A 22,060-nucleotide genomic window follows, 5' to 3' on the forward strand; every position below is an offset into this window, starting at 1 on the left:
ATGACCAATCTAGATTCCAAATATCTTTCCAATATTAAAGGCTTTCATTTTATCACCACACAGTTCTGAAAACATTTTTTATTATTATAACAGTTAGAGAGGCAGCACCAAAGAGCCAGGAAAGATTCCTTGCTCCAGACAATTTATATTTCAGACTCTGCACCAGCAAAAGATTTTAGACCAATCTTTGTTTTAACTCTGACTTATGAAATTTCCAGACCCAGGGAACATTTATACCACCAAGAGTTTGTTTCTCTGCACTGTTTCAGGGCAACAATTTTGAGAAATTTGCTAGGTCAGTGGCTTCAGGCCATCCCAACAACACTGCCAAGATCACACTAAGGGACCATTTCCAGGAAGGTAGAAACTAAAGCAGGGCCCTAGGTATACCCTGCGGAATGCTGGTTTTCAAAGCTTGATGGCCAAACACCCCATTTTCACTGGATTTGGGAGAATCAGACTGAATTCATGCTACACATGGCTTTTATAGGGCTGAATTTTCAGTATAAACTCCTTTGATCTTGGAACATTATAAAAGCCAAATGGGAAATTTCTCTTTGTTCATACTCAAAAAGAAGAAAAAGACCCACTGGAGTCTGAATCCAAAACTCTGAGATACTTTCTGGGTGCTCTATGAACTGTCATACATAAAACAAATACACTGTTAATAGGCTCAAATAAGTGGTAAAATTACTTTCAATGATCTGTTTTTGGTCTATGAGTCTTTCTGGATTGAAAGCTTTCTTTCTTTCTATGAACTTGACTACTGCTGAGGTTTTAAATTCATCAGTGAAAACACAAGAAAATGTGAGACACTCTGACTTGATGATAGAAAAAGGTCACATTTCTTACCATGTGTCCTTGTGTACCCAAAGTGCTCTATGAAGCTGTGGTTCTCAATAGTTTTAACTGGGGGTGATAGAGGTGAGAGGTAGAGATTACCAGCTCAATTACAAATGTGGGCTAGTGAATTGGAAAAAAAAAAAAAGGATTTCTTTTTCAAAACTTATACAGTTCATAGCACAGAACAGAATAGTAAAATAGATATTGGATTGGGATATTTTAGGCATCTATTTGACAAGCTATATTAAAATTTTACTTATTGCTTTAAAAAAAGTATGATTAGATGAAATGGTCATTGATGAAAGAGTGACCTTTATTATGTCAAATGAAAATTTGGAGTTAATTATACACATGATTCTTATCTGCTCATTGTATTCTCCTAATTTTAATGCTCTTCAGCTATTCAAGCAAAACTGTTCGTTGGCACAGTTCTGAGTGCCTTCTTCCCCACCAGCTGTGCACCTCCCCCCACTTCCTATCTTTGCGTATTTAAATAACATTCCATGTCAGCTATACTAAAGAACTTTGGACATCAATGTTATGTTTAACTTATGTATTCATCTAAACACTTACCCATGATGTTGTGATTATGGCTGGTAAGTGACATTCTTCAGACCTAATTTATTTAGAATATGTTGAGAAAAAAAAAAATCTGGGAGCAGCAATAACTGAAGAAAATTGAACGCATGAGTTTTGTCAGAGAATTGGCTCCACACATTTTATGTATTTACCAGGAGGAAGCTGACAACTTGTTACTCCTGAACTTGCTGCAGTGAAGATTCTGGTTGTGCAGGACATGAGTCCAGGGGCAGGTTGTGCAGAATGGCAGACTCACATCATGCTCCGGCAGGCGTCAGCCCCTTCCCAGAAGTAATTTGTTCCTCACCTGGACTAGGTCACCTGATACCTGCCATTGTTTCGTCTGTCTCATTCACTGTCTGCTTCCTGATTCAGCAGTCAGCGTCACTGGCTCAGTGAGTCTACCTAACAGTACCAATGACTTCTTTTACACTGTATCGTTTGTTTATTTTTTGTTATTAAGCTCTCTGTGTTCTTCATATATATATATATTATTGGAGTATAATTGCTTTTTACTCTTGTGTTAGTTTACATTGTACAGAGAAGTGAATCACTATATGTACACATATATCCGCTCCCTCTTAGACCTCCCTACCACCTAAGCAACCTATTAATCATTTCCCTGTGGGTGGGTTGCTGGCTTTTGCTGAAAGAAGCTGTAGAGACAAATGATTATGAGCTAGGCCTCTGGAGTCAAACTTAGTCCAAATCCTGGTCCTGCTACTTCTGGCCATAGGAAAACTGTTAACCTCTCAGCTTTCTCATTTTATATGGTTTAAACAATATTACCTATACATAAAGCTTCATGTAGAATGCCAGCACACAGTAAGGAAGTGGTAACATCTCACTTACGTAACATCGGTGCCAAAGAGGCCACACACTTTCCACTTGTGCCATTTAGTCCTCATAACAACTAAGCAAGTTCAGCATTATTAGTCTCATGTACAGTTAGGGAAAAGAAGGCTCAGAAGGGTCAGACCTGACCAGGTCTTTGCAGCTTCTAAGGAAGAAAGGTGAAATTGCAATTTGGGATGACTATTTAACACCAAAATCTGTGTTCCTACCACTATTGCAAGCTTCTCATCTGCTTTAAATATTTTATTTTGTATTTGTCTAAAAATGAACTTGGGATTTTCCAAATGGCATCAATTCTGTTGCAATACTTGTCTCCTTCCTTCCTTCATCTTTTTAGTCCTCTTTCTGTGTACCTGTATTATTCATTGAACAATTTTTTCTACTGGAGCAGAAGTTACTATTTCTATATAATGTATCACATTGTATATAATGTATCACATTGTATATAATGTATCACATTATATACAAGTGATAAATCAATGTTTAAAATAAAAAGGGTTCAATCCAAGACAACAGATTAATTTCTCCTAACCAATAGCAGACTTGAGAATCATTTATAGATAACCAAGATTGATATACACACACACATATATATATATATATATATATATATACATATATATGTATATATATAAACTAATTTCCTCTTGGTAGTTGTGTGACTTTCATTGGGACAATAGGAATTTAAGTAAGATGGCCTGTTTACTTACTGCCTGAGATAAGACCAATAGTTTCCCGTGGATACTCTAAATTACTCATTTGACTTGCCAACTCTAGAGCCAGAGAATTTGAAACAGTGAGTTGGAGAGCCTCTTAAATAATGAGTTTCCCCCAAACAGAAGGGAAAGGCAAGATTTCAGAGACATAGGAAAATCTTCTGCATAAAAACTTCTCTCTCACCAGCCTGTATCTGAGACATGTCTAACTTGAAAAAAAAAAAAAGGCCTTTATTCCACAATTAGGGATAACATTAAAAAAACAGACAGCCAGAAAGAAGGAGCTGGTTAGGGGATTCATCACATTGTTTAAGGAACCACTGTCCTAATGTCTCCATTCCTAAAAGAATAGTATTTATTTATTTTAAAATATAAAGAAAATTCGTACATGTATTAGACCCAAAATAATATACACTGAGAAGTTTCTCCCCAGCATCTGTACTTCACTCAATTTCCCTAACCAGAAACATACAGTAATAAGTTTCCTGTATATTTTTACAGTTATTCTATATATCTATATTTGGAAAGTACCAACGGTACAAAATGCTTGAAGGCTGTACCCTCTTTAAGCTCCCTCCTTTGTTTCATGAAATTCTACTAGAGCCAGCCAAGAGTCACCTCTTTTTTCAAACTTTCCCTGACTCTCTTGCCTGGTTAAGTGGATCAACCTGTCTGGTGGTCACTACTACATCTTAGTATTATTGAAATTACGGTATTGTGATGGCTTGTTCATAGACCTAGGTCCTGTACCACCTCTTACCCTCAGTGGAACCCTTCCAGATGGGAACTGTTACCAACTCCTCTCTATATCCTGGTGCTGAGCCCAATGTAAGCCTTCAATAAATGTTTGCTAAATGATTATCAAGAGGTTAGTTGTAGATGGAAAAAGGCATCAAAATGACCCAGAAAGAGGAGGCTGGCAGGGTTAGCATGTCATAATCTTACTCTAACCCAAACAAGTTTCTGATGGTAAAAGTGATACACAACCAAAATATCCATCACAAATGGATATTAAATCCATCTGAATTTCCAGAAGATTTACTTCAGCTTGGAGAGCAATTTTACAAAGCCAAGTATGGGGGACTTAATTATCACAGAGCCCCACAAAAATCACAAACACCTCCAGGGGGATTTAAACTGAATTGCTGGAAAAGAATTTCACAGCACGCAGTAACATATTCTTGAATAGAGTCAGAGTCATCAGACATTTCAGCCCATCAATCACCATTGTCTTTACTGTGTAAGCTGCCAACAAGTAGATAAAGTAACTCATAAACACACCAGTCATTCTAGCAAAAGAAAGTTTTACTGTTGTCACAATAGGCCTATAACACTTAAAGAAGCCATGTGTTAGAAAAATTAAGGATCTCCTGTGAACTGAAGCACCTTTGTACGGGTGAACTATTTCCATAGAATGACATTTTACAGTTTTCATTTCTAGATATTCAGTGGATTGTTTTAACAAGCATTTTAGGATGAAACTTTGATAAAGAATTGTATAACAGATATTATTATTGGGTTGGCCAAAAAGTTCACTTAGTTTTAAGTAATAATAAGACACGTTTTCCATTTTTACCAAGGACTTTATTGAACAACATATTCACTGAACCAATTGGTCAACTCAATATAAAGAACTGTATATAATATGGCTTAATTTTACTGCTTGAAGGCACATTTAACTTAATTTTGATCACTCTGGAATTAAACTTAAACTTTGTCATACTCATAAAAGTTCCCATATCCACTCCTAAGGGACATTTTAACTACAGGAAAGTTTCATATTAAACTTCACATTTAGGTGGAAAATATATTTACCAATAATCCATAAAAATGTTATATCCTTTTTTCCTGCTTTATGGGGAAAAAATCCCTCCTAATAAGAAAGATCTATGAAGACTAAAAGAATAATTTAAAATGTTATATATAAAATGGGCATTTTTGTTCCTTCGGCAGAAGTAATGGTTCATGTCTGCAGCCTTAGAGGATTAATGCTCCTTTTAAACATCATTTAATAAAGTTCCCCTCTATGGCTGTCAAAGTTCAAAAATCATGCAGACATGTCTTCTATACTATAGACCACCTTCTCAGCAGAAAAGTCAAATCAATGGGTAGTAAAAGGTGCAAACCAAAACTACATTAAACTCTATATTGAAAAACACATGTAGAAGTATTAAGTTACTAATCTGTGATGTCTATGGCCATTACAGAGTTCAAAAAGAAAGTGTGGGTTGAAACTGCTAAAGTATATCTCACTTTGAGCAAAGTCAATAGGCTCCAAACTGTATTAATACAAATACATGGAGGAATGTTTAAGAACATGATTCTTTGCTATTATAAATCCTTTGTGACCATATTCTTTAAAAACCAAGCTTTCCTATTATATTTCAATTAGAATGTGATTTGAGCTTTGATGCAAAGAGAGGTTTAAAAAAAAAAGGCAGTAGAGTATGGAAGAAGGACCCAGAAATAAAATGAGTCAAATTTTCTGACAGCTCTGCAGTAGCCAATTCTGCAAGAACCACTTTGTTCATGATACATCATTATCACTAAAGCACAGAGCTGAGCTACATGACTTTTAAAGTCATTCCAGCTCTAAAACTTTAGACCTTGATGAACCCAGCAAAGCAGAGAAAATCTTTGTTTTACACAGATGTTTAGGCTTTGCCTAGGAATAAGACCTCCTTCTAACTAATAGACCAGAAGAATCCCAAATCTTATAGGCTAAGAGAGATCAGAAAGATGGAAGCGGGATCACAGTGGATTAGTTATCTATTGCGGCAAAACACAGGGGCTTAAAATGAAAGCTAACCATTTGTTTGTTCATAGTTCTGTGGGGTGAAGCTTAGGGCTGGGCTCAGCTGGCCAGTTCTGCTCTACGCTGTGTTAGTTGGGCTCTTCTGGGAGTTTGCAGTTAGGTTGGCCGGGGCTTCAGCTGGGATGGCTGGGTCACTCTTCCTCCAAGCACTGTCTCCACATGGTATGTCTGCCTCCTGGAAGCCAGTCCAGGCTTGTTCTCAAGGTGGCAGTATTTTAAGAGGACAAGAGCTAAGCAGCAAAGCCTCTCAATACCACCTGGAAGCCACAAAATGCCACTTTCACTACTATCGGCCAAAGCAAGTCAGTGGGTCAGCTCAAATTCAGTCTGTAAAGAGCTGCACAAAATTTCTGGTCAATTTTATCTACTGTAGACTTATCAAGTTGACCAGACGACTCTTCCAGCCTGTAAACAATGGAAGTGAAGTTGCTCAGCCGTGTGCTACTCTCTGTGATCCCATGGACTTTAGCCTACCAGGCTCCTCCGTCCATGGAATTTTCCAGGCAAGAGTACTGGAGTGGGTTGCCATTTCCTTCTCCAGGGGATCTTCCCAACCCAGGGATCGAACCCAGGTCTTCAGTATTGCAGGCAGACAGACGCTTTACCCCCTGAGTCACCAGGCAGCAACATATGGTGGAGTGGTCTTGGCTATGGCCATAAAAACCTGTGTTCAGATTTTAGCTCTGCCACTTATCATAACTTTGTGGTATTTCTATTAAGTTAGTAACCTGTCTGGACCAGTGTTTTTATCTCTGTAAAACAGAACTCAAATCCTACGTGCTAGAGTTTGAGGAGGAAATAAGATTATATATGTACCTGAGGTCACAAAGTGTTGAACACAACTTAGCGACTTGAACAATAATGTCAAACAAAGTGTCAGCCAAATAGACGTTAAATAACTGCTAATGAGGGCTCCCAGTGCATATATTATAAGATTTAAGAGGCACATCTGGTATATGAAGGACAAAATACATATATGTCAGAGTAGTCAAAATTCATGACTCTAAGGATGAATGACACCAGTTTTCGCCCATATTTTTTAATTTCTATTTTTTCTGTTATATTGGTAATCCTAGAAGATAACTGATTGCTTCTTTTCCAAGAAAGATTATGCAACAAGGATATTTTAGGTTATTTTTTTCTCAAGTCATGGACTGTTCAGGGCTAAGTTCAATGGACCATCCAAATGCCAATAAGATATAAACCAGATTATAAGAGTCCTGTTCCTAAATATTTTTATTTTTCTATTTCAATTAGGTTGAAACATATTTTGTGTGGATTACATATTTGCAAATTCCTCTACTTCCCCAAATACATGGTGCACTCCTGGTAATTTGTGGACATAAGCAGAGTGGGGAAACATTTTAGTTGCTAGCTTCATTTGTTCATAGCTGAGGTATAACAAGGCAACATTATGCTTTCTTGTTTCAGCTCGCAGACCGGAAACAAGCTTCCTTTCAATAGTCTTTTTTAGTGCCATGTGTTTTGCATTTTTGTGCTGTTATGGGCCTGACCAAGAAAATACATGTGTTAGACAACCTTCGCTCAATTATGAGTTATATAGAGCTGTTTGCCATTCAATGTTAATGAATCAACAATATGTAGTGAATTAAGTATCTTTAATCAGAAACACACATAAAACAAAGTTATATATTTCTCATCTGTTAAAAATGTTGTAACCAGAAGTTGGAGGAGGAATCTAACCCTATCTTTCCTCTAGAAGTAATGGTTTAGTATTCATTAATTCAGGGTTTGCTGCATCTTTATACACCATAATTACCATGAATAACAAGAACTGACTGTACTTCCTCCTTTTCCCTGGCGATACTTCACTACATCAAAACTGAGAAGCCTAACGTGAAACCTGATAAAAGCAGAAAGGTGGACAAATGCTATCTATTATAGAGATGGCAGGACTCATGTGGACAAAGGCAGTCCTCTGTTGTTCTTGCTACACTGAGGCAGTGGGTTGTAATCCAAGGTTGGAAGAATTAATGCACTTTTCTTATGCTGTGGCATGTATTATTATGCTTATACTCAGTGCGTTTTGTGTATCTATATTTTTTGAACCAATTACAAAGGTAAAATGCAAAGATGATTCAAAACAAGTTGAAAAGTAACTAATCTTCCGCACTTTCAACAGACCAAGAATTTTTCCCCTTCTTTGATGCAAAAAGTATTTGACATGCCCTCATTGATTCATAAGAAGCAAAAAGTTAGGAGGTTACTTTCAATATCTCATAAGGACATGCAGGACCCAAGGCAGAATATAGTCAATAATTGTCATAGTTCCTTTAAGACAATTTTTTTTTTCATTTTACTTAACAATTTTATAATTTGGCATACATTTAATATACTGCTTTCCCACCATGGATACAATAAGATTATTATTTACGAAGAAGTATAGTATTTGCCAAATTGATGCAGCTTTGCTTGCCAACTTCAAAGAGTGAATATAAAATTGTTTCTGTTCAGAGAACCTGAGAAGGTTATAGTTATACAGGGGAAGCCAGCAAGAGTCAAAGGAACTTATCTATCATTCTTGGAATCACAGTTTTTAAAATCTGGATTCTCTATTCTGCTCACGTTTTAACAGAATTCACTACACAGATTTTCCAAGAATCTCAGAACAGTCTTCATAAAATGCTACACAAGGAACGAAGAGTCTATTTACATCCTAATCTCAATTTATTCATCTATTCTAATGTGCTTGGGGTAGGATATGAAGATCTATACCTATCAACCTTTCCTTCAAAGTGAAGGAAAAGGGATCACAGTGTTCAGTACCTGTTATTTTGGAACACGGATATATTCTCAGGTAATAAACTATAGACAACAAAATTAATCATTAAGTCAGCAATAGAGATAGAGGTTCTTTTGACATAAAAAGCAAGGGTAAGGATTAAACGATCAGTTACACAGCAAGCAATAACACCAGTGTGTGTGTCTGTGTGTGTGTGTGTGTGTGTGTGTTAAAGCAATGGACTAGGTAAGCTATCCTAAAACTCAAACTCAAGGATTGCAAATTCTTGCACACTATTTACAGAAAACTAAAATGTGGAATGAAAATCACAGCAATAAAATAGCTAACAGAAGAATTTCTCTGAATATATAAAAATGTTTCACATTTTAAGACTTTGAAAAGCTTTCTCTTCAAGCTCAGAAAAGAAACTGCTTTATATTTACTTAAAATGGAGTTCCTTTGCCAAGTCTGATTTAACAAAAAGTTGATACTCATCAATATGAATATAATTTTTCATACTGAAATATAGGTTTAAGGAAATGGTATAATATTTGCATTAAAGTTTATAAGTCCCTATAGTTCCATCTGGTACTTATTTATCTAAATTTTACTCAGCTTGCATAATATTTTTGCTTATGGTCATATTCTTTAAGATCAGAAATGCCCAAATCTGGAAATTCAGAGGCCCTATTCGTTAACATTCTTTCAGTGTGATTCATAGACATTTTGCAAACTTTGCTTTGATTTAAAATAAAACTAAGGTAATAAGATGTTTTGTATAAAAATATATGACTTAAGCAATAACAATAAAAGGAACTTGGCTTTAGGGGATTACACGCCAAAGCAAACCACACTCCTCATGAAATAGACTGTGCAAAGTTCATCTGAAGGGGAATAGCAAAATAAAACACTTAATCAAATATAAAATAGCTTTTTACTCTGCTTACTTTAAAAGATATCTAGTGCTTCAAGTTGCCACAGTCCTACAGTTAAACAGTGAGAAGCTGTAACAGCTAAACATTGGCAAGTGACATGCTGAAGTCTTAAACCAGGTCACTTCAGAAGCTGACACATGGTTTCAGCTAAAGGACAGATACTCTTCACTTCAGTTTCTAGATGGAAGAACTTCACTACATAGTATCCAAATGTGAGAGTTCTTCTACGGTGAGATTCTTGCTAATGTATCTCTGCCCTAGAGAACTTATGTTCAACAAGAATGAACTAAATTGGTACTAAATCAGGAAGTGACAAAAAAAAATACAGGTATAGGAGAGAAATTACAAGATTCTGAATATAACATTCCCAGTCTTTTTTGTCATTGGTTGCTAAGTCATGTTCGACTCCTTTGTCACCTCATGCGCTGTAGCCCACCAGGCTCCTCTATCCATGGGATTTTCTAGGCAAGAATACTGGAGTGGGTTACTATGCCCTCCTCCAGGGGATCTTCCTGACCCAGGGATCAAACCTGCATCTCCCACACTGGCAGGCAGACTCTTAACTACTGAACCTCTTGGGAGGCCCAAGAAAGACTGCTGTTGTTTAAGAACACCTAAATTTTACAATCTATCCTGGGAATCCACTGACCTCATTTACAACAGGATGGTACCAAGAACAGAAAGATAAAACAACTGCTCTAGTCTAATCGTATTCCTCTTGCAAAGAGATAAGCTACCTCCAGACCCAGAAGAATACCAGTATAGCAACCAGGACTTATATTTATGAACGTTCCTTTGCAAAAGTGATAACAATTACCAGTTTCCCTAAAACAAAACAACAGCACAATAATTATAGAACCTTATTCTCTAGTTTAAAAAGATTCCAAAGTTTTAAGAAATTTGTGAGATAGGAATGCAAAGGGTGGGAAGATAATGCATTTTCTTATATTGTCATCATTTTGAAAAAGAGAATTAAAATGGTAAATGTTCCATCCTGATTAAAAACCAAAGCCTGGAACTTCCCTGGTGGTCCAGTGGCTAAGACTCCGCATTCCCAATGCAAGGGGCCGAGTTTGATCCATGGTCAGGGAACTAGATCCCACATGCCACAACTAAGCCCTGGCACAGCCAAATAAAATAAATACATCTTGAAAAGCAAAAAACAAACAAAAAAGCCTAATAATACTAATATTCTTGCAGAGTGGCCACCTGCGCTTGTCAAAATATTCCCTGAGATGGGGCACTCACTATTCCCAGGATGTTCATTTCATCTTTTTTTTTTAATATAAATTTATTTCTTTTAATTGGAGACTAATTACTTTACAATATTGTATTGGTTTTGCCATACATCAACATGAATCTGCCATGGGTATACACGTGTTCCCCATCCTGAACCCCGCTCCCACCTCCCTCCCCATACCATCCCTCTGGGTCGTCTCAGTGCACCAGCCCCAAGCATCCAGTATCATGCATCAAACCTGGACTGGTGATTCGTTTCATATATGATATTATACATGTTTCAATGCCATTTCATCTTTGATCAGCTGATGCTTAGAAAGTTCTTCCTTAAAATAATGTGAAGCTTGTTTTTCACTGAGTCCCTTGGGAGTATCTGAATTGTTCTCATCCTTCATCCACAAGAAGATAACCTTATGTGTTTGCAGAAAGTCATCATTGTCCTTTCTGGTCTTCCCTTTTGCAGTCTGTTCAGTTATTCCTGAGATAATGTGGTTTCAACAATATTCTTGTGAACCACATAATTATGCCCCCAAATGAACAGAATACTCTAGCTTATAGTTAAAACTGGTCAGAGAAGCACTCCAGACAGATGTAACAGTATGTGCAAAAGCTTTGCATCAAGAGGAAACAAGACTCATTAAAGGAGCTAAATGAGGCTGACAGGGCTGGAATTCACAGTGCGCGTGATGAGGCCAAATGGAGTCATGTTTTTAAGTGCACAAGGCAAAATAAGGTGGAAGAAACACAAGCTGGAATCAAGATTGCCGGGAGAAATATCAATCACCTCAGATATGCAGATGACACCACCCTTATGGCAGAAAGTGAAGAGGAACTAAAAAGCCTCTTGATGAAGGTGAAAGAGGGGAGTGAAAAAGTTGGCTTAAAACTCAACATTCAGAAAATGAAGATCATGGCACCCGGTCCCATCACTTCATGGGAAATAGATGGGGAAAAAGTCGCTCAGTCGTGTCTGACTCTTTGCGACTCCATGAATCGCAGCACGCCAGGCCTCCCTGTCCATCACCAACTCCCGGAGTTCACTCAGACTCACATCCATCGAGTTAGTGATGCCATCCAGCCATCTCATCCTCTGTCGTCCCCTTCTCCTCCTGCCCCCAATCCCTTCCAGCATCAGAGTCTTTTCCAGTGAGTCAACTCTTCACATGAGGTGGCCAAAGGACTGGAGTTTCAGCTTTAGCATCATTCCTTCCAAAGACATCCCAGGGCTGATCTCCTTCAGAATGGACTGGTTGGATCTCCTTGCAGTCCAAGGGACTCTCAAGAGTCTTCTCCAACACCACACTTCAAAGGCCTCAATTCTTCGGCGCTCAGCCTTCTTCACATTCCAACTCTCACATCCATACATGACCACAGGAAAAACCATAGCCTTGACTAGACAAACCTTTGTTGGCAAAGTAATGTCTCTGCTTTTCAATATGCTATCTAGGTTAGTCATAACTTTCCTTCCAAGGAGTAAGCGTCTTTTAATTTCATGGCTGCAGTCACCATCTGTAGTGATTTTGGAGCCCAGAAAAATAAAGTCTGACACTGTTTCCACTGTTTCCCTATCTATTTCCCATGAAGTGGTGGGACCGGGTGCCATGATCTTTGTTTTCTGAATGTTGAGCTTTAAGCCAACTTTTTCGCTCTCCACTTTCACTTTCATCAAGAGGCTTTTGAGTTCCTCTTCACTTTCTGCCATAAGGGTAGTGTCATCTGCATATCTGAGGTGATTGATACTTCTCCCAGCAATCTTGATTCCAGTTTGTGTTTCTTCCAGTCCAGCGTTTCTCATGATGTACTCTGCATAGAAGTTAAATAAACAGGGTGACAATATACAGCCTTGACAAACTCCTTTTCCTATTTGGAACCAGTCTGTTGTTCCATGTCCAGTTCTAACTGTTGCTTCCTGACCTGCATACAAATTTCTCAAGAGGCAGATCAGGTGGTCTGGTATTCCCATCTCTTTCAGAATTTTCCACAGTTTATTGTGATCCACACAGTCAAAGGCTTTGGCATAGTCAATAAAGCAGAAATAGATGTTTTTTTCTGGAACTCTTGCTTTTTCCATGATCCAGCGGATGTTGGCAATTTGATCTCTGGTTCCTCTGCCTTTTCTAAAACCAGCTTGAACATCAGGAAGTTCATGGTTCACATATTGCTGAAGCCTGGCTTGGAGAATTTTGAGCATTACTCTACTAGCGTGTGAGATGAGTGCAATTGTGAGGTAGTTTGAGCATTCTTTGGCATTGCCTTTCTTCGGGATTGGAATGAAAACTGACCTTTTCCAGTCCTGTGGCCACTGCTGAGTTTTCCAAATTTGCTGGCATATTGGGTGCAGCATTTTCACAGCATCATCTTTCAGGATTTGAAATAACTCAACTGGAATTCCATCACCTCCACTAGCTTTGTTCATAGTGATGCTTTCTAAGGCCCACTTGACTTCACATTCCAGGATGTCTGGCTCTAGGTCAGTGATCACACCATCGTGATTATCTGGGTCATGAAGATCTTTTTTATACAGTTCGTCTGTGTATTCTTGCCATCTCTCAGTGTTCAGGTAAGGTACTAAAGACACAGAGATGAAGGGAGCAAAGGATCTACTTGAAGATAATATATTTAATAATAATAATTGCTGAACTCAATGTAGATGGGCATTAGGAAAATTTCTTTATATTCTTTATGTTAATTAATCTCCATACCAGCCTTAAGAGGTAGATTTGGTCATCACCATTATTTTACAAAGGAAGAAGCAGATTTAACTTAGAAAGTTTCTCTTGTCCAAGGCCCCACAATTAAAGATCTGGGATTCTGATACTGTAGAATTAGCATCATTACCCTGCTCTGCTTCCTGTTAGGTTTAATAGAAACATTGTCTATAGTCTTGGATCTTTAACAACAGTACTCAGAGAAAGAAAAACAGAGAGTGAGGGTCCTGGAGAAACTTACCTTCATTTCACTTCACTTGCTCAATCCCCAAAACATAGTTCAAGTCTGCCAACACCCTTTTTTTATCCCCTCTCTGGCTGTGCTATGTGGCATGCAGGTTCTTAGCTCCCTGACCAAGGATCGAACCCACATCCCCTCCAGTGGAAGTGTGGCTTAACCACTGGACCACCAGGGAAGTCCCAATAGCTAAGGAAGGAGAAGAACTTTATTTATTTATTTTGCCAATACTCTGAAATACTTTTCTTTCTCTTCTCTAGAATTCCCAAAGTTGATAATAAAATAACGCCAATTAATGACACCGGAGAGCTATATTTTAGTTTTTATAGGACACTGCAAATAAAACTTCTAATTAGTAAGCAAACATTTCTGATACCCAAAGGATTCAGGGATAGGTGTTAGCAATATGAGGCAAATATCATAAGAGGTAAGAGTCCTTGGTCTTTCATTTGGAAGAATATGCCAAGTCTCTGAGCCACAAGATTTCATGCAAATTTGCTACTCCAAGACCAAAGAGGGGGCGTGAGAGAGACAGGATGAAAGGATGGCTAGATAAGATGGATGGAGGTAAATTTTAAAAAGAGGAATTAATATACTGTCTCTTTTATGTAATAGGCCTTCTCTAGCTCCCTGGTTGCATGTCTCCCTCAAATTCTTATGTGGAAATCTTAGTGCCCCTCCTCAAAGGAGGCAGGGCCTTTGAGAGGTGATAAATAAGGTTATGTATGGATGTGAGAGTTGGACTATAAAGAAAACTGAGCACCAAAGAATTGATGCTTTTGAACTGTGGTGTTGCAGAAGACTCTTGAGAGTCCCTTGGACTGCAAGGAGATCCAACCAGTCCATCCTAAAGGAGATCAGTCCTGGGTGTTCATTGGAAGGACTGATGCTGAAGCTGAAACTCCAATACTGTGGACACCTGATGTGAAGGCCAAAGGGTTAGGTGGCATCAAATGATGTCACCTCATTTGAAAAGACCCTGATGCTGGGAAAGATTGAGGGCAAGAGGAGAAGGGGATGACAGAGGATGAGATGGTTGGATGGCATCAACGACTCGATGGACATGGGTTTGGGTGAACTCCAGGAGTTGGTGATGGATAGGGAGGCCTGGTGTGCTGCAGTTCATGGAGTCACAAAGAGTAGGACATGACTGAGTGACTGAACTGAACTGAACTGAAGTAAGGTCATGAGGGCAAAGCCCCCGAGGATGAGTGCCCTAATAAAAGAGGCCCCACAGAACTCACTTGCTCCTTTCTCCATGGAAAGATATGAGAAACCTGTAGCCCGGAAGAGGGTCCTCATCCTACTGTGCTAGCACCTAGACTTCTAGCCTCCAGAACTATGAGAAATAAATTTCTGTTGTTTTTAAACCATCCAGTCTGTGATGTTTTGTGACAGCAGCCTGAACAGACTAATGGCACCTGCTTATGAGAAACACACATAAAAACTAGCCTATATTGATTAAATCTAGAAAGTTCATGCAACAGTTTTACTTTCTTCTACTTTCCAGAGAAATTCCCTGTTTTAATAGTCCCTATTAGGGTTTTTCATTAAAAACATTAAAGGCAGTAGAATCAACTTGAACGAGTGTGTGAGCTCTTTAAGGGCAGGGTTGCTTCACTCAGCTTTGTATCCTCAGCAGTAAGCAAAGGCTAGCCTCTGAGCACACATGTGCTTCCTATCACACAAGAGCCAGACTCCCCAAAAGCAGACCTAGGAGCACATCATATGGTTCAAACAACAGAGACAAAGGTTGTCAAGGAGGATTGGGTCCAGGTGTGCTCATAAACCTTTCCAAAGGGGTCACTTCAGCATTACCTTGGTATTTTAAGAGGTCTATTTAGATGGCTGGCCGCAAATACAATGGGATGCTAAGTGAGCTCTCTCTCTGTGATCTCAGAAACCATTTGTCTTGGCTCCAGATAAACTATTTATGGCAGATAGAACTGATGTGGTGTCAAGACCAAGTCCCAGAGGCTTAATACCTCTAAAGATGGCAAAAAACATCTGTTGGATACACAATAAAGAGGGCACAGAAACCTTAACTGGGACGGCTGGGGAAAAACCTTAAGAAAGACCACCAGCCCTTAGAATACGCTAGCACCAGAGCTGAAATAAGGATGTGTCACATAATCAAAAGTCCAAAGGCAAGAACTTCTGTCAGCAGATCTCAACATTGTCTTGATTCCTTTTATACTGTCTCTTTGTTTGCTGACTGCCTGCTGGCTGGATGCATTTCTAGGACCTGCTTGGATAAAGTGACCTGGAGTGTCAATTAGCTGGTATATCCCATGTGACCTATGTCAAAATTTGGAGGTGGGGAAAGGAAAAAAGAAAGATACTTGTTGTGGTAAACACTGGATTTCTTTGTTAAAGCACCTTCCACCCTCCTGCTGTTCAGCCTCACCAAAATAACATGCCTATATATTACTTGTGAGTCAAGCTTAACAGCTTTTGATGAGGTACCTGAGGTTAGGAAATAAAAACTGTGTCTCATTTCTCATTTTTAAGTGGTGCTTATCCTTCCAAGGACAATGGGATTTACAGTCTCAAAAGGCAGAACCATATATTATGAACCTCAAGATGCTCTTAAAGAATTTTTTTTTGGTTGTCTCATGGTGGCAAGAGAAGCAGAGAATAGTATTTCTCAAACAGCCTCCCAACCAGGATGCAGGGGGTGCTGTCAAGCAGTGGAAGCCCTCGAGCTAGTGACCAGCAGCACAAACATACACGGTATTTAAGATCCAAGAGCAGACAGGTATAGCTAGCCAACCCTCACCAAGCAAAAAATCAAATTGATAACAACAAAAGAAGAAGGAAAATAAAAACAAATCAGCCAATAAACTCATTCAGTTAGGTCAGATATGCTGATTAAAGTCTTCCAACTTCCTCTGGGAAACCTAGTTTCTGTCTTATTTTAAGCAGTTATTAAGAGATTCATTTATTTACAAAAAATAAATCAGAGGGCTTTTTCTTTATGAAAGAATTCACTGAAGAATTTCCTTAAAATGTAATTTCTCTGGTTCATTTCAAATATAACTTTATACCAATTTCAATTTATTTCCTATTCAACAACATCTGCTTGAATGTTGAATGAGGAAATATGAGGCAATAGACCATGAGGGGGAAAATGAGGCAACAGACTATGAGAAGCAGACATCCCTAATGTTCACGGTCAACCAGCAATTTCTGAAAACCACCCCAATAATCTTAGTATATGATATATATGTGGATGGTCAACTATCAGCTCCAAGATCAGCTCAGGAGAGATCATGGAAGTTGGAGAAGCCAGGGAAGCCTTGCATCGGCGACTGGAGGAGGTACAGACTCTTGAGGAAGAAGCGGGAAGGTGTAGAAAGAGAGCAGGTTGAGGGGAGGTGAGCAGAGGCTGAGAGGCTGGAATGCACATGTGAGTCTGGGTAACTGTTCTGGTCCTTTGTCGGTGGTGTGTACCCTCCTGTGTACAGCAGGAACTCACTGGTGGTTGGAGGGATAGCCAAAGTGTTTCTATGGACTATTCAAAGGCCAGATCACACATAACTAGAAGGCATTATTAAAAACACAATTTGAAAATGTAACCTAGACCAAAATATGTAAAGGGAAGCTTCTAAGGAAGAGTTCACTTCTTTCCTCAATAACTAATGCTGAACAGGGAGTGTTCCAAGCCAGACCACAAAAAAGTAGAAAAGTCCTGGGACCTTAAGGAGCCAAAAACCCATGAACGAGCTGGGAGCTAAAACTGGCTGCTAAGCTGGCTAACTCCAAGTGTTCCCAATTCCACCCAGGCTGATGAAAACATCACCGTGGACACGGGAAGCCACATACAGCAGTTCCTGCCGGCACAGGCCAAGCAAGAGTAACGCAGGAAATAATTAGCTAGAACCCTGGAGAAAAACTTTAACACTATTTTAATCGAGCTGAAGGAAATAAAATCCTTTAATAAATAAACACAAGCCTCTGTGCACACTGAGGTTGAGGTGGCTCACTAGTAGGGTCAAATGAACTACTAGGGTTCTCTAGATAAGGCCTGATAGCGGGAGAGAGAGGGAGCATGACCAGGAAACACATAGAAGGCAGTAAGACCCTGGTTTCTGCAACATATGTTGTTCTTGAGTTGCCCTGTGCCTTAGGGAACTAATGTCCATCTAGTCAAGGCTATGGTTTTTCCAGTGGTCATGTATGGATGTGAGAGTTGGACTGTGAAGAAAGCTGAGCGCTGAAGAATTGATGCTTTTGAAGTGTGGTGTTGGAGAAGACTCTTGAGAGTCCCTTGGACTGCAAGGAGATCCAACCAGTCCATTCTGAAGGAAATCAGTCCTGGGTGTTCATTGGAAGAACTGATGCTAAAGCTGAAATTCCAATACTTTGGCCACCTCATGCAAAGAGTTGACTCATTGGAAAAGACCCTGATGCTGGGAGGGATTGGGGGCAGGAGGAGAAGGGGATGACAGAGGATGAGATGGTTGGATGGCATCATCGACTCGATAGACATGAGTTTGAGTAAACTCCACGAGTTGGTGATGGACAGGGAGGCCTGGCGTGCTGCGATTCATGGGGTCGCAAAGAGTCGGACACGACTGAGCGACTGAACTAACTAACTAGGGAACTAATGTTCATTACAGAAAATAGAGCAGGATCTCTCCTCACCCCCCACAACAGTACTAAACACAGAAATATTATATTCCTGTCAAAAATGGAAAGAATAATTTTATTGATATTATACTTGTTCTATCTGTAAATCTGGCATATACAATTTGCTGCATGTTTGGTCAGTTGTGTCCGACTCTGCAACGCCATGGACTGTAGCCCGCCAGGCTCCTCTATGGGATTCTCCAGGTAAGAATACTGGTGAGGGTTGCCATTTCCTCCTCCAGGAGATCTTCCTGACCCAGGGATTGAACCTGGGTCTCCTGTGGCTCCTGCACAGGCAGGTGGACTCTTTACCACTGAGTCACCTGGGAAACCCATATACAATTTACTTCTTACCAAATAAAATGGACAAAAGAAATACCAAAATGTTCATTTAAAAGCATATTCATTAATAAGAGTGATTTTCTCTAGGGAGAGGCCCTGGTTGGGGTTGGGGTTGAAGGCAAGGCTAGGCAACAAGGGTAGGAGACAGATTTATCTTTCAGTTTATATCCTTCTGTGTCAATTTAATTTTGTATAATGTGCATGTATTACTTATTCAAATAATATGCATTGATTAATCACATTTTTATAAATCAAAACCCAAGGAGTTTTACATTTCAATGACTATTGATTAGTGACAATCAAATGTACTGAATAATGAAAGATCCATCATACAAGTAAAAACTGACCTTTGAGGCCAGTTTTTAAAAAAATTATGAGTAGATGTGAACATGGTCAAAATAAAGCCAAGCCTAAATTTTGGGATTGGAGTAACTGATGTACATTTTATGTATCAATTCACTAAATAGCAATGATCATAATGATAATAATAGCAGTAGTTCATATATTTACATGCCAAGAAAAAGCTGTCTTTCATAGAAGTGACACGAGGCCATAATAAGGCTCAGTATCTAACTCTGTGCCAGTGCATATATTGTACTTCTAGAAACTTACCAAGGGTGTGTCTTTTCCTCCCACAATGCTGAGACCAAGCCCCGAACGCCCTTTGGATATTTCTATAATCATCTCCTGGCCAGGAATGATGGGACATGTGGCGGGGTCCACTGACAGAGGAGCCTGGAAACCACCTGGAGAAGAAGTGAACACAGAGTGACTGGCAAGCAGGAGATGCGTCTCAGCTTGTACACTCCACTGCTCGGGGAGTGCAGGGTTTGTACGTGTTTATCACTGCACTCTTTTCCTGCCAAGTATCATGAAGGGAAACACTGGGTCACCACTCCCCATTCAGCCTTGGATGAAACATGACATTCCTATGACACTTTTGAGTTGAAGACAATAGCTACCACCAACCCAAACCATCAACCACTTTAGTTACACAGTATTTGAAATTTTTTAAATCTCAAAATATACCATGAAAACTGGGATGGAAAAATTTAAGTTGATTAAATAATTAAGTACATGTAGATATATGTCATAATTATATATATTAATAATGATATATATGACATAAATTTTGAGCTATAGTTTTAAAATACTAGAAATAGTGCTTAAATACTTTCAGTTAGAGCATATCATATGAATTAAGATGTATAAAGGATCCAAGCAATAAAGTATGACAAATGAAAATAATCCCCAAATAGAAACATAGTAAAAAAAAATTGTGTTATAAACTGTAAAATTAATTGCTGGGTCCATAAATGAAAAGCTTGTTAAAAGAGTCATTGCTGTTTTACTTTTAAAATTCATTGTTTTAGGCCAATTTTTCTAAAAACTGGGAGAAAAAATATTTACACATGTCCATTTTCAGTCAAAAGTCACTCAAACATTTTTCAAATGTTTGAAAATCCAAACATTCAAAATGACAGTTTCAAGAGAATCTTATAATAGTTTCTAGAGAACTTCATATTTTTTGATAACTAATTTTGATCATTGTGAATACTGATTCTTGTTGCTGTTTAGTTGCCAAGTTGTGTCTGACTCTTCTGCAACCCCATGGCCTATAGCCCGCCAGGCTCCTCTGTGCATGGGATTTCCCAGGAAAGAATATTGGAGTGGGTTGCCATTTCCTCCTCCAGGGCATCTTCCCAACCCAGGGTTTGAACCCACATCTCCTGCATTGGCAGGTGGATTCTTTACCACTGAGCCACAAGGATCCTTACCTCGTGACAGAATTTGCTAAAGGACTGATAATAAAGGGCCCTATCTGCTGGTCAGCTGCAGCTAATGCACAGTGACCAAGCTGACATCCACAAACCCCTGTTTAAGCAAGGGCCAGCAGACTATGGCCCCAGCACCAAGAATGGCTTCTACTTCAAAAGGTTAAAAAAAAAAAAAAAAGTCAAAAGAAAAATAACGTTTCAACACATGTGAAAAGTATAGAAATTCAAATTTTAATATCTGTAAATAAAGTTTTATTGGAATTCAGCTCTACTAATTCATTTATATCCAGCCCACAGCTGCTAATGGCAGAGTTGAGTAGCTGCAAGAGAGACCATATGGCCCACAAGCCTCATATTTACTACCTGACTCCTTACACAATGTTTGCCAATCCTAGAAAACAAAAGAAAACAGGCTCCGGGTAAGCCTGTAGGGGTTCTGCTCTGACTCAGCAATAATCATTGTCTTTGGGACAAAAGGGCACGGGTTTCCAGATGTTGCAGAAATGGATTTGAGTTTCCAAGGAAATTAAGGAAATGAATAGTGGATGAAACTGAGGCTCATTGGTCTGAGGCTCATGTAATTGCTATCTAAGAGGGTGTTTAAGGGATCAAATAAATAACGTGCTGGCTCAGCCCAGGGTCGGGCATAGTGTAGCATTCACATAGGTGCCATTCCTGACCACATGGAATTTATAAATCTAATGGCCTCTTGTTTAACAGTGAGAAATTTAGGGACATAGCCTCAGTAACAATTTTAAAATGCCATATTAAACGGATATTAAATTGTAAACCTAATTTGACTCTAGATATTTACACAACATATGTATTTCATGCTATATTTTTCACTAATTTACAATAAAAACAATGTACCATGGCAGCAGAGTTTCATGAATGCTTTAAAAAGTTTATGCTCCTTACATAAATCACTGGTTTAGTCTCTTGACTGAGGGAAAGCAGTCAGAGACACTGGAGGTGGCATTTCTTTCCCTCTTCGGCTTCTGCCTCACCCTAGCCCAGCTGTGAGTCAGTCTCGGTGTTTATTTCTCTCAAAGAATCCAGCCCAAGGCCTGACTCCTACCAAGTCCCCAATCAGTGTTTGGTAAGTGGATGGCTGAATGAATATAGTTTCCACAGATTAAATTGTGGGATGAGTAATTTCTGTTAACGAGGTAAAAATATGGGATATTTATTATCAAGATTCCATTGGTCTACATAGGGGTCATCACACATCTTTGGTAAAAGGCCAGGTGGTAAATATCTGCGGCTTTACATGCCATACCAGCTCTGGTGCAGCTCCTCAAATCTCTCTTTATAGTGTGAAAGCAGCCATAGATAATATGTAAACAAATCAGTATTCCCATAAAATTTTATTTATGGACACTGAGATCTGAATTTCATACAATTTTCATGAAACAGTCTTTTGATTTTTTTCTAACCTTTTATAAATGTGAAAACCATTATTAGCTTCAGGACCATGTAAAAACAGATGGTGGGCCAACTGTGACCCAGGGGTCATAGTTTGCTGACCACGTTCATTAAGTATTTTAGTAAAAATCTAGTGCTTTAAAATAATACCTGCCTCATAAAATTTTTAAGAGTTAATGTTCGTGAAAAAAAAAATATGTAAAAGGCAAATA

General features: G+C 38.8%; 1 protein-coding gene across 4 annotated transcripts in view; it reads right to left on the minus strand.

Moving 5' to 3' along the window:
* PATJ (PATJ, crumbs cell polarity complex component) overlaps window positions 1-22,060 on the minus strand; it is a 385,743-nt gene that overhangs the window by 59,560 nt on the left and 304,123 nt on the right. For all 4 annotated transcript variants that reach the window (XM_027537066.1, XM_027537067.1, XM_027537065.1 and 1 more), the window contains one exon: window positions 19,258-19,391. In XM_027537066.1, the coding sequence (XP_027392867.1) occupies window positions 19,258-19,391 (134 nt within the window). The remainder of the gene's footprint in view (window positions 1-19,257; window positions 19,392-22,060) is intronic.

This window comes from Bos indicus x Bos taurus, chromosome 3 (assembly GCF_003369695.1).
Source record: "Bos indicus x Bos taurus breed Angus x Brahman F1 hybrid chromosome 3, Bos_hybrid_MaternalHap_v2.0, whole genome shotgun sequence".
In the NCBI taxonomy this organism is placed as follows: domain Eukaryota; kingdom Metazoa; phylum Chordata; class Mammalia; order Artiodactyla; family Bovidae; genus Bos; species Bos indicus x Bos taurus.